At 45.1% G+C, this 13698-nt stretch overlaps 1 protein-coding gene across 1 annotated transcript; it reads right to left on the reverse strand.

Moving 5' to 3' along the window:
* Nucleotides 1–11900: 11900 nt before the first annotated feature.
* Nucleotides 11901–12344, reverse strand: LOC141025974 (uncharacterized). Its single transcript, XM_073501906.1, has one exon. The coding sequence runs from the start codon at nucleotides 12342–12344 to the stop codon at nucleotides 11901–11903; it is 444 nt and encodes a 147-aa protein (XP_073358007.1).
* Nucleotides 12345–13698: the final 1354 nt, after the last annotated feature.

Consider the following 13698-nt stretch of genomic DNA (forward strand, 5'->3'; position numbering starts at 1 on the left):
AATTAAATAAGTTCATGTGCTCCCTTAAAGGAAAGAAACTCACTATGTTTCATATGCTTATGGAGATGGTGAGTAAGCACACCATCACCATTAAGGAACTCGAAACCCTCGTCACCGAGGAAAATGAAAAATATGAACTCCTTGAGCGAAAATTCAATACGAGGAAGCACGAAACGATGAACTATGCTTAAAAATTGGGGCAAACATTGATGTTCATGCTAAGGAACTTGCCTCCTTGGCAAAAGCCGAGAACTCTTGCAAGGAGTTGATGAATGATAAAAATATGCTTGTAGAATCTCATGCTTGTCTCTCTAAGTATTGTGAGCTTCTATCTGTGTCCCTCAAGATTAAGGAAGAGGAGCTCACTCTTCTTACAAAGAGCTTTGAGACGCTCAAACTTACTTATCTTGAAACTTTAGCCAAGGTTTGCTCTTCACCTATTATCAATGTTGATGCTTGTACTAGTAACTCTAGTGGTGACCTAGCATATATTCTTAAGGAAAATTGTCTTCTAAAGGCACAACTCGAGAGAGGACTCCTGACATGTGATCAAGGTCAAAAGAACCTTAATGAGGTATTGAGCCAACACAATGAGGTGGTTGCCAAGGAAGGGCTTGGGGTTGACTCAAGCACAAACAAGAAGAAAACGTCTTCTCAAAAGTGCACCACACCTCTCAAGGAGACGTTTGTACGTGAAGGGCACAAGGAGAAAGGTAAGGTTGTGAGTGGGAAGGCCACTAGGGGCATGCCCACTCTCAACAAATCAAAGAAGTTCATGCCTCCATCCTATGTACTTCGTAAAACAAAGGATGGAGAAGTTTATGCTCAATTTGTTAGTCCTCATAATGCATTCTGATTCTATGCCATTTGGGTTCCTAAGACCCTTTAACTTGCCAGGTCCCATTGCAAAATGGGTGCCTCTAACCAAGTTGTGAATTGTGTGTAGGTTGCTTTCTCCGGTGGAGTCAAATGAGTGATTGTTAGTGGATGCACCAACCATATGAGTGGAGATAGCAAATTGCTCTTCGACTTCATGGAAGCTATTAAACCATTTATGAGCATTGTGTTTGGTGGAGGATCAAAAGGACAAGTACTCGGGTTGGGCAAGGTGGCCATCACAAATGACATGTCTCTTGCAAATGTCCTGCTTGTCCAATCCCTTAAATACAATTTGCTTTTAATTCGTCAATTGGCTTCCGTTGGTTATGATACACTATTTGGACTAACGGATGTGAAAGTCTTTAAGAGAGATACTCCCGAAGTGGCCTTTGTTGGATAGTTGGATGGCAACCTTTACACGGTTGATTTCTCGAAAGAGAGTACATTCCATGCAACTTGTCTAATGGCCAAGGCCGACAAGGGGTGGTTATGGCACCGCCGGCTAGCCCGTGTCGGCATGAGAAATCTGCAAGATCTCTTAAAGGGTAATCACATCCTTGGACTAACCAATGTTTCTTTTGAGAAAGATCGTGTGTGTGTAGTGCATGCATTGGTGGGAAGCACTACTGCAGGAGACTGCTAACGCGACACTACGATCAGAGACCCTTTGCCGAAACTGTGTGCGATGCAATAATCGCAAACAGTGTTGTCAAAAACCGTCAAAAAAGGTGCAAAACGTTTGCAATGATGTATGCATCAAACACGGTTCAGGTTTTAGTTGCGTGCGCGATGAAGGGCATACGGTTAATCCATTCATACTGTGTGCGATGAGGCAGAACAACAGAAACGGGCGGCCATAACAATGTGTGTGCGATGCAGGACACACTATTAATCCATTCGAACTACTTGCGATGAGGTAGAACAACAGAAACGGGAAGCCATATCAATGTGTGTGCGATACACGGCATACGGTTCACTCGGACAAACTATTTTCGATTAGGGAACGCAACAGAAACGGTTCAACTTAACAAGATGTTTGTGATATGCAGCATACAGTTCACATGGATGAACTGTTTGCGATGATCCAAAAGAACACAAACGAGTCGTGTAAACAAGATGTGTGTGATACGTGGCAAACAGCCGACTCAGATGAACTGTTTGCGATGAGAAATTGCAACACAGATGGTCAATACAGTTACTTCGTGTGTGATTCTGTGTGTACAAAAAACTTTGAAAAATGCAAACTAGTTGCTTGCGGTGGCTAGGAGTATCACACACGATGCGTCTGCGAGTACTCGTGTGCGATGATTAGTATGTTACACATACGTTTCCTTATGTGAACATGTGTGTGAATTTGCAATATGGATAGTTAATATGCAAATGCCTTCTGGACATCGGGCACACGCTTAAACTCAAGGAACTGTGTACGATACTAATACTTTCTATGAAAATTTATGAACTTGGGTAACAGCATTTGTGTAACATATATATAGTGGTTACACTATTCGACAAAAGGAGGATCTTCCTAACACGGTTTTGACAACCATATGGTCCATATCTACATACTTAACATAGTAACAACTATCACATTTTAAGAGGCTAAGGGCCAACAACCATATGGTCCATATCTACATACTTAACATATATAGTAACAGCTAGCACATTTTAAGAGGCTGAGGGCCAACAACCACAACTATCCACTGGAAGTAGCTTGATCATGGCAACTCGGCATCTCGTCAATGAAAAGGAAGAGCCCTCCTGTGCCTTGGTAAAGCAGGAGTAGAACAGTGTCTCCAATTTTCCAATATGGATGCATTGCCACGAGAAGTGAGAACTTGTTAATTTGAATGGTTCCATTTTGCGGGAAATGCAGTACCTTGCAATCACTTTGGCATTATTAGCAGGCACAAGTATTCGACCGCGCTGAGAAATCGATCCAGGAACGGCTACAGGGGGCAATTTCTGTTGACATGTAGAATAAAAAACAAATGTAACATATCGTTGGATATATATAGTTTATGAGCATTAACATTAAAATAAGACTTTTTACCAGCGCTTTGTGCACACAATTGGTCTTGTTCAGTGTGTGCACCATAGGTCTAATTAATCCCATCCAAAATCCAGCGTTCATAGGCTGTGCTATCTATGTCAGATATCAACACAGTTTATGACATCCTTCAAGTCCTTCCAGTGAAATTTGGTACGCTTAGTAACATACAGATCGTTCACTATGCATCCAACATATCCTGCTTAAAATGTGGAAAGGTATTATTTATTCAGAACATGGCAGAAGAATATATAGTGCGCATAAATTGGTAAACAGAATTTGTTACTGCCTAGGAACGGAGTCAGAATATGATATCACAATTGGTTGCTTAAATAGTGATCAATTCATTGCTTAAATAGTAATATGACAGCATGGAGAAAGTTGAAAGGACACTAACCTCGATCAGACTTTGATCGGCTGATGACGTTGGGGAAGTAAACATCCATGTTAATTAGACCAGGTTGTGGTGCACACACTAGAATTTTATTGCCAGCTTTCAGTTCATAACACTTAGACATTTTTCTCCAAAGGTCCGCATTAAAATAGGAGTGACCATCTTTATCAAGTTTTACGCTAACCGTCATTGTAAACCCATGTTGCGTTGTCAATATGACATCCTGGGAGTCATCAGCAAAGTAAAGCCCAAGATTTCCTTCTACACCTGTTCTTGCAAAGCAAGGGATGTACTGCTTGAAATGAAAATTAAGATCGTAAATTAGATATATTGAAATAACCGAGCAATATGCAAATATGGGAGTAACTGATAGAACATATCCATATATAGATGCAAGCAAAGTACAAAAATATAGAATTAAAAATAGATAATGTAACAATGATTTGATGCAAATATATAGATAATGTAGCAACAAACGGTATATGTTCACAAATTTAGGCCATGCCGACCATGGTAGGTTGAGATTGAACATACCGAGCGCTCCCTGAAGTCAACCGGAATGGTGAGGTAGAACTTTGTTTCTGAGTGGCCACGACCACATTTGCCTGATTTGTGCTCGCACTGTGCACACATGAATGAACACCCACGAATCAGCTAGAACAAAAATGATTCCATGACGATTTCCGCCGGTTGATTAACAGCGGCGAACGGACTGCGATAAGAGATGAGTGAATATTTTGCTAATTACGTTGATTACCTTCTCCATGAGAACAATCCCTGACCCAATCCCGCAGAAAACCCGTGTCAACCAGAGTCTAGAATGTCGGTGCATATAGGCGGCGGAAAGTGGTGGAGGCGAAATCCGGTGCCATTTGGAGTGCGACCTACGGCCGCCGCCAACAACCGTCGAGCTTAGGGTGCAGAGTTGTGGAGGAGTCCGCGGCGAGTGAGTGGGGACGAAGTGGGCAGGTTTTCTTTCCCTTTTGCATGTGTGAGTGAACACACACGGTTCGCAGAGGCGACGGAGATGAACCGTGTGCGATAGTAAATCACCGAGATTGAATGGGAATCCAAATTTCCTTTGTCTCCCATCCATGAGTTTTTTTCTATGATGAACATAAACCCTGCTAATCACCATGTTCAAATTTGACATTTTTCCAGGTTCATTTACAATATTTAGGGGATTATGTGCATTTTGTAGGCATTAATGCACATAATTCAAATTCAAACAATTGGTGCATGAAAGGGTGCACAAGAACGGTCTGGAAAAACCATACTCGTGGTATTTAGTAATTTCTCAAGCCTTTTAAAAGGAATGGGCAGAGATTTCAATGGAGTCAACCAGAAACTCGTCATTTACTGGGTTATCAACTATAGAACAATGAAATATGTGCTTGAAAAACATGACGGCTGGCATGGTGCCATGGTATGGCCTCACCGTGCCCTGGTTAAAAGCTGAGAAGGTTTGATTTATGTCGTCATGCACACCCTTCATAAATAGAACCATGACCAAGGAAGTTCAATCCTTTCGAGAGGGAAATCACCAAGATTGAAGGGGAATCCAAATTTCCGTCCTAGTTTGTCTTTCAGTTTTTTTTCAACGATCAACATACCGCCTCAAATGACACGTGTTCAAATTTGGCATTTTTTGAACTTAGTTACCATATTTAGGGGATTGTGTGCATTTTCTAGGCATTAATTATGCACATAATTCAAATTCAAACAATCAGTGCATGAAAAGGTGCACAAGAATGGTCTGGAAAACCATGCTCGTGCTATACAAAAAATGAAACACATGGTTGGAAAACATGACGCCTGGTGTGGTGCCATGGTATGGCCTCACCATGCCCCTGGTAAAAATTGGAGAATGTTTTCCTTATGTCGTGATGCGTGCCTTTCATAAAATGAACCATCATCCGAGGAAGTTTCATGGTTTCGAGGGGGAAATCACAAAGATTGAAGGGGGGGTCCAAATTTCCTTTGTCCTTTGTCCACGAGCTTTTTTCTATGATGAGCATACAACCTGCAAATCACCGTGTTCAAATTTGGCACTTTTCCGGGTTCATTTGCCATATTGAGGGGATTATCTTCATTTCCTAGGCATTAATGCGCATAATTCAGGGTCAAACAATCAATGCATGAAAGGGTCCACAAGAACGGCCTAGAAAACCATGCTCGTGCCATTTAGTAAATTCTCATGCCTTTTACAAGGAATGGACAGATATTTCGATGAAATGTGTGGCAACAGTCAACCACAAATGTTTGTTTGTTGGGTTTTCAACTATAGAAAAAAATAAATGCTTAAAAACATGACGCCTGGCATGGTGCCATGGTATGACCTCGCCATGCCCTGGTAAAAATTTGAGAAGGTTTGGCTTATGTCGTCATGCACGCCCTTCATAAATCGAACCATCACCGAGGAAGTTCCATGCTTTCGAGAGGGAAAATCCCCAAGATTGAAGGGGAATCCTAATTTCCGTCCTAGTTTGTCATTCAGTTTTTTCCAACAATCAACATACCGCCTCAAATGCAACGTTTTCAAATTTGACATTTTCTTGGGCTCATTTACAATATTTAGGGGATTATGTGCATTTTCTAGGCATTAATGGACATAATTAAAATTCGAACAATCGGTGCATCAAAACGTGCACAAGAATGGTCTGGAAAACAATGCTCGTGATATTTAGCACATTCTCATACCTTTTACAAGGAATGGGCAGATATTTCAAGGAAATGTGTGGCAATAGTCAACCATAAATGCGTCGTTTACTCGGTTAACAACTATACAAAAAATGAAACACATGGTTGGAAAACATGACGCCTGGCTTGGTGCCATGGTATGGCCTCACCATGCCCTGGTAAAAATTGGAGAATGTTTCCCTAATGTCGTGATGCGCGCCTTTCATAAATCGAACCATCACCAAGGAAGTTTCATGGTTTCAAGGGGGAAATCACCAAGATTGAAGGGGGGTCCAAATTTCCTTTGTCCTTTGTCCACGAGTTTTTTCTACGATGAACATACAACCTGCAAATCACCGTGTTCAAATTTGGCACTTTTCCGGGTTCATTTGCCATATTTAGGGGATTATGTGCATTTCCTAGGCATTTAGCGCATATAAATCCAATCTAGCTACAGGTGCACGGGTGTGATGTGAGGGACGTGGATTGCCGTTCGATGTCGGCGCATCCAACGGTGCACACGCGCGATCCACGTGGCTGGGGTTCCGGGCAATCAGAACGCAACACACAATAGGCTCAGCGCACACTTGTAAGGGAAGCCACGGAAGCCACGGAGATGAACCGTGTGCAATAATGAACGAGCAAAATTGTAAGGGAAGCCAAATTACTGTTATCGTTTGTGCTTGAGCTCTTGAATACCACCGCACTGTACGGCTGCCCGGCCCCTCCGTCCCAGAGCTCTCTCCAGGCGGCGTCCATGGCACCCCGGCGCACAATAACTGGTAAGGAAGTGATGGCATCCCGCCGCGCCGCGTTCCTCGCCGCCCACGACCGCGCACATGGTAAGGAAGCGATGGCATCTCGCCGCGCCGAGTTCAACGCCGCCGGCGGCCATACAGTTACATGGGCGGACTTTGAGGCTACCATGGCCGAATGGGTGGTGGATCTAGAGGCGGCCAAAGCCGCACGGAAGGAGCGGAAAAGGCAGAAAGCAGTCAAGAAAAGAGAGTCCCGCCGCCGCAAGAAAAAAGAGGTTGCACGCCATGGTGAGGAGAGATTGGTGGAGATCGAAGCACGGTGGGCTGCCGCCTACAAGGCCGGGAAGGAGAACGCCGGCGTCTGGCCAGCATGCCCTGATGGCAGCATGTGAGAAGTAGTTTAAGTTTGTAGTATTAGAGCAAATTACCAGTAGTACTTTAAGTTTATAGTATTAACGTACAATGTCGCTAAGAGCATCCTTTGAGGGCTTTGAGCGTTGATTAGCATGTGTGCCCGTGTGCGTTTTTATGCGTTAATCATTAGAAGATCACAAAACACATGGTTTCTATGCTATACCCGTCTGCGTTTTTTGCGTTAATGACCCATAAGTCAGTTACCTGTGCGATATTTCCTAATAAACCAGGTGTACCATTGACAAAAAAATCAAGTACACGTGTACATTTTTATGGAGACGGGATCTGCCAACTTTCTGTTTTCTCGCACATGAGTATTTTACGCGCTTCGTCTGCGTTGTGTGTTTCCCCTGCCCAAGTTTCAAATTTTGCACCGAAATTGTGGGGACCCCGACTCATAAGTCGTGATCACCGAATGCATGTGTATAGTGATCCCAGAGATCAATGCTCACTGAACACACAGAAGCTGAATAACAAGAGTCTTACATCCATACATACCGTCTTACACAAATTATGACCATTATGGTCAAGTCTTACATAGATAAAGCCACAAGGGCTGAGTACCAAATAAACTTAAGCAGCGGAAATCTTCGTCGATAAGTAGAACACATGCCATCTACCTTAACCCTACAAGCATTCTGACTGGGAAACGTCCGAGTTCGCATGTTCATTTCCAAAGAACTCTTCTTCGAACTCCTGTTCTTCCATGCCTGGCCAATTAAATAACCAATGGCAAGCCAATGAGTACTTTGAATGTACTCGCAAGCAACCCATGATTGGAACAAGGCACAACAATGAAATGATATAGTACTAAGTAGGTAGTTTGCAGAAAGCTAGTTTTGAGTGCAATGACATGATCTATCAACCTGTAAAGTATGCGTCATGAGAGTACAGATACCCGTATGAACAAGTTACAGATATCAACATAAACAGAGTTCGACACCAATCCAACTTGATCATTGTGTCAAGTCATCTGGCTTAACCCAAATAGTTTCATCAACACACACACGCGCGGATTTGCAATACTCTAGACATAGTTTAAGCAGCACCGCCCAACTTTCCTTGATCGTGTGCACGGCTATTCGAATAGTTTTACACTCTGCAGAGGTTGCACAATTTACCCACAAGATCCGGGGAACTTCCGTGTCATCCACGACCCGCGGTACCTCAAGTACCCGGGGTAAGCACCCGATCACTATCTTTCTCTAGACGACACTAACATAGAGTCCACTCGATTGGTAGTAACCCCCGTGCCCAACATTTCACATCTTAAAATTGTGGAGCCTCGCTCCCAATTCATCATATACCACAACCACGGGGTACCAACGGTGTGTCTGGTGCCCTGTAAAAACAGTCATGGCCGCCCTACCTGGCACGACCCCGTCTCGAGAGAGCGCAACAACGACTCTCCCGTCACTAGTAATGCGGGCTCCAAGCTAGTATCGGCCTAGGCAATCTATAACGCGCTTTCCCATATAAGGGTAGAGTGGTTGCGCATGTAAGGTTGGGACAGTCGACAAATCTTAAATCTAATCCGTTTTCGAAAACACTCCCACACAACTTGCTCCGGTACACCACTTCTTTATCAAGCGGTAATCTAGCTCACCATCTCCTTCAGGCATTAGTGGCACCCGACGGGGTTTTTGAAAAGTCCCTGAAAACAACTTGGTTTCCTTCACCAGGCATATACCCATCCCATTTGCGTAGCAGCTACTTAGCATCCTAACTACACCCACTCACATAACCCTCATAGAAAGGTAGGGTCATGCATCATGCAAGTGTCAACGAGAAAAGCAACGGAGGCAGACCACCTCAAGTGGTCACCACATCATCATGACTTCGATGCAAGCAACAAAAGTGCCATATGACATGCACAAAAAGGGTGTCCTAGACATGGTCAAAGGGCTGCTTGCCTGGCTTAGCAAAGTCTTCTGGGTCTTCAAAGTCTTCTAGTCCAACTCCTTCGTCAGCAACGCAATCTATCGTCGCAAAATAATAACAAGAAAAATAAGGCATTAATAAAACAGAAAAACCAAAGTGCTCGAAAAATTTCAACTCATTTTTGTTAAATACTAGGGTGAAAACTAAGAAGGGGAAAATTCTTAGTTTTGGATTTGGAGCTACAGGGACAGAGCAATGGATTTTCAAACAAGGATTTAATTGCACAAATTTGAATAGCACAAAGAAGTTGGTTGGGCATGTATGAAGGTTACACCATTAAATAGGTGAGATTTTTACAAGAATTTAGGAACTGCAATTATTGCATTTGGCTATTTATTTAACTCTGTGGAATTTTTGCAAGTTTGCACAGAAAAAGAAAAAGAAAGAGGGCATTGTGCCACTAGGCCAGAAAGGCCAAATTGCAGCACGCCCGGAGGGGATCTAGGCTAGGCGAGCCAGCGCGCGCGTGCCAGGTTTTCAAACCTGATGGGCGGGGCCCGGGCGTCAGCGAGAGAGAGAGGGGCGAGGGAGAGGTGAGGATGATAGGCGGGGCCCGCCTGTCATCTCTAACCTCGCGACCAGAGGGGTCGGCGAGCTCATCAGCGACGCTACAGGGCACGACAGGTCGAGCGGGTGGCACCGTTGGACTCGAGGGGGTGTCGCTGTTCGGGTGGTGGTGGAGGTGGTCGCCGGAGCGGCCTGGTTTGCCGGCGACGACGTCACGCGGCGGAGGTGCTTCGGGCGTCGGTGGTTCCGGCCGTTCCCAGCTGCAAAAGAGTGGCGGAGATAGGGGAAAGGGTCTGTGATGCCGCGCGGTTCCAGATCGAGAGAGAACGGGGGCAGAGGAGGCCTGTACCGCGCGAACACCGACGAGCCGAGGCGGCGGAGCTCGAGCTCGATCTCGAGCTCGAGCGGCTCTGGAGATAAATGGGTGGTGCAGGAGGTTGACTAGGAATGTGGGGGGAGCGACAGGGAGTGAGAGAGAGGCTCGGGGTCGCCTTATATAGGTTGGCCGAGGTCCGCCGTAGGCGCGGCCTACGGGTGCCCGCCGGATCGGCTAGGGTGGCCGTTAGAGAGGGAATGAAGGGCTCGGGGGTGTTCGTGGGAGTGGTCTAGGGTGCCAAGGAGAGAGAGGAGGAGCGGGACAAGCTGCGGGCGGGCCACAGGGGCGGCGCGAGCATTGCCCGAGCAGGGCGGCGCTCTGGCGCGAGCTGCAGGAGAGAGACGAGGGCGCGGGAGCAAGTGGGCGGCCTACTGGCGTTGAGCGGACATCGAGGGGCATCGACTGGCGCGCGGGGGAGGCTCGAGGTGGTCGGGGGATGCGATGTCAACGGTCAGGTGCCCTGCCAGGCGCTCCAGAGCACGACTTTGGCCGGCATTCGCGGCTTTCCCGTGTCCGCGCGCGTCTACTTGCGTTTGGCACCTGAAGGGGGCGTGGGCAAAAGCTGGGGAGAGCCTTGGATGCTCTGGAAAGCTGAGGGGAGAGAAGGAGTCTGAGAGAGAGGGAGGAATCCATTATCCAGAGAAGAAAGATGGTGTTCTCCCCCCTCCATCATTGCTTCCTCGGGCAGAAAAGCATACAGGTGCTAGAGGGGGACTAGGAGGGGTCGTGGTAAAAAGTTGAGCCTATGGAGATTAGTGGAAGAGGCCAAAAATGGGATTTTGGTAAAGTGGCAGAAGGTGTTTGATGCTGGTTTGGGCAAGTAGATGATTTCCATTTGCCATGATACTTCATAGGGTGAAATGGCACATATAATTAGGGACTTCCACCAATTTTGAGCTCATTTGGGCAAAGTTGCCAATGCAACTTTTGTAAACCCTAGAATTTAGCAGAAATGAAGGTGGGCAGATCTAGTTGAGCAAATCACTTCCCCTTGATGCACAACTTAGTGTAGTGGCCTCATTTGGTCATGTAAACATGATCACAAAAGTTGGGGGTCAAGGAGAGAAAGTTGGTAGTACAAAGTTGTTCAAATTTGATTCTGGTCAGAGAGGGTTTTGGGGCATTTTGGTGAACCAAAATGACCTTAATTGAGATGAGGCTTTGCAAGGTGATCACAATATGCATTTGTGACTTGCTGGATTTTCCTTGGACGTTTATTTAAATATTTCCTGTAGAAATATTTCAAATCCTTGAAATGGGCAGAAATGGTTTTGGGAGGTTTTGTCCAATATTTTGAACATGACTATGTGTTGAAACTCTTATATATGGAAAATATATGTCCACTGAGTTTCCCTAATTTTTCTCAAATATTTTTGAAGCTTTTAAATAATTTTAACCTATTAAAGACCATTTCTGGCCTAAAGAAAAAGCCTTCAAATAAAATAGGAAAATTACTTTTAAAATTATATTTTTGTGGTTTATGGGAGTCCTATATCTAATAGGTTTCAAATATACTCTTTGAAATGTTTTTCATACCCCAAATCAAGTACTTGTAGTGCAAACCTCAATTCAGAGGTTTTTGGAAAACTAATTTTTGAAACTACTATTTGGCCAAATTATTTTTGTAAGAAAATAATATATTGCACTATACACAGGGCATGATCATTGGGCACAAGTTTTGGGGCAGGGAGATGAAGTATATAAGGTGGAGTAGTTGACTTTAGAGAGCACCTGGAAAACCACACTGAGAAAACCAACTCCAAAATAAAAGCCAAATAATGCAAAACTTTTTGTTGGTCCAAATTTTCATGCTTTATTAATGCAAATGACATGTTACAAAATGCAGGGTGTGACAAACCTACGCCCCTTACAAGAATCTCGTCCCCGATATTCCTAAACTAGGCTTTAAAAGAGATCGGGAAACTCGGATCTAAGGTAGTCTTCACGTTCCCAGGTTGCTTCTGCTTCAGTGTGGTTGCTCCACTGGACCTTGAAGTACTTGATGGTGCGGCTTCGAGTGCATCGTTCAGCCTCGTCCAAAATGCAGATGGGCCTCTCACGGTAGGTCAAATTAGGCTGAAGGTCAATGGCTTGGTGATCGACGTCCTTATAAAGATCAGGCTTGGCTGGAACTTGGAGACACTTTCGGAGTTGTGACACGTGGAATACGTTGTGCACATCGGATAGTTCAGGTGGCAGTTCCAACTGGTAAGCCACTTCTCCTCGCCGGTCAGTGATCTTGAAGAGGCCGTTGTATCTTGGTGCGAGCTTTCCTTTGACATGGAAGCGCTGGGTTCCCTTGAGAGGTGTGACCCGGAGATAGACATGGTCTCCAACTCGGAAGGTCATGTCTTGACGATGTGAGTCAGCGTAGCTCTTTTGTCTTGACTTGGCAGTCTTCAAACACTCTCTGACAAGTTAGACTTGCTCTTCTGCTTCACGGAGGATATCGAGCCCAAAGACTAGTCCTTCTCCAGTCTCGGACCAATTGAGGGGAGTGCGGCACTTCTGTCCATATAGCACCTCAAACAGTGCCATCTGAAGACTGGACTGGTAGCTGTTGTTGTAGGAGAACTCGGCGAAAGGTAGGCAATCTTCCCACTTAGCTCCATATGCTAAGCACAGGCTCGGAGCAAGTCTTCGAGAATCTGATTCACTCGTTCCGTCTGACCTCCGGTCTGTGGATGGAAAGCAGTGCTAAAGGACAACTTGGTTCCCATGGCCTCTTGGAACTTCTTCCAGAACCTTGAGGTAAACTGGGTTCCTCGATCTGACACAATCTCCTTGGGCATACCATGAAGGCTGACAATTCTGTTGATGTATAGAGTTGCCAGCCGGTTGCCATCATAGGTAGTCTTAACAGGAATGAAATGGGCTACTTTGGTTAAATGATCGACTATGACCCAGATGGAGTCATGTCCCTTGTTTGACCTAGGTAGTCCAGTGATGAAATCCATTCCGACTTTATCCCATTTCCACTCGGGAACCTTGAGTGGTTGGAGCAATCCAGCAGGTCGCTGATATTCAGCCTTGACCCTTTGGCATACATCACACTTTGCCACATAGGTGGCAATCTCTCTTTTCATCCCGTGCCACCAAAATCTTTCCTTCAGGTCTTGATACATCTTGGTCCCTCCAGGATGGATGGAATATAGGGTGTCATGAGCTTCTTGCAAGATCAAGTTCTTGAGCTCAACCTTGTTGGGTACGCAAATGCGATTCCTGAACCACACAATTCCTTGCTCATCCTCTGAGAATCCCGGGGCCTTGCCTGCCTTGATCTTCCTCTTGATGCCTTCAATACTCTTGTGTCCCTTCTGAGCTTCCTTAACATCATCCATCAGGGTAGGCCTAACTTCGAGGTTGGCCAAGAATCCTGGTGCAACCAGTTCCAACCCGAAGTTTTCAAGTTCTTCACACAAGGCGGGTAGCCTTTCCTTAATCACAGCGTTCAAGGAACAAGCCTTTCTGCTTAACGCATCTGCTACCACATTAGTCTTCCCAGGGTGGTATTGAACACTGAGGTCATAATCCTTGATCAACTCTAGCCATCTTCTCTGCCTCATGTTCAATTCCTTCTAATTGAAAATATACTTCAGACTTTTGTGATCCGTGTATATCTCACACCGCTTCCCTAGGAGGTAATGTCTCCATGTTTTCAGGGCATGAACCACTGCTGCTAACTCAAGATCATGAGTAGCAT

Source organism: Aegilops tauschii, chromosome 6 (genome assembly GCF_002575655.3).
Source record: "Aegilops tauschii subsp. strangulata cultivar AL8/78 chromosome 6, Aet v6.0, whole genome shotgun sequence".
NCBI lineage: Eukaryota > Viridiplantae > Streptophyta > Magnoliopsida > Poales > Poaceae > Aegilops > Aegilops tauschii.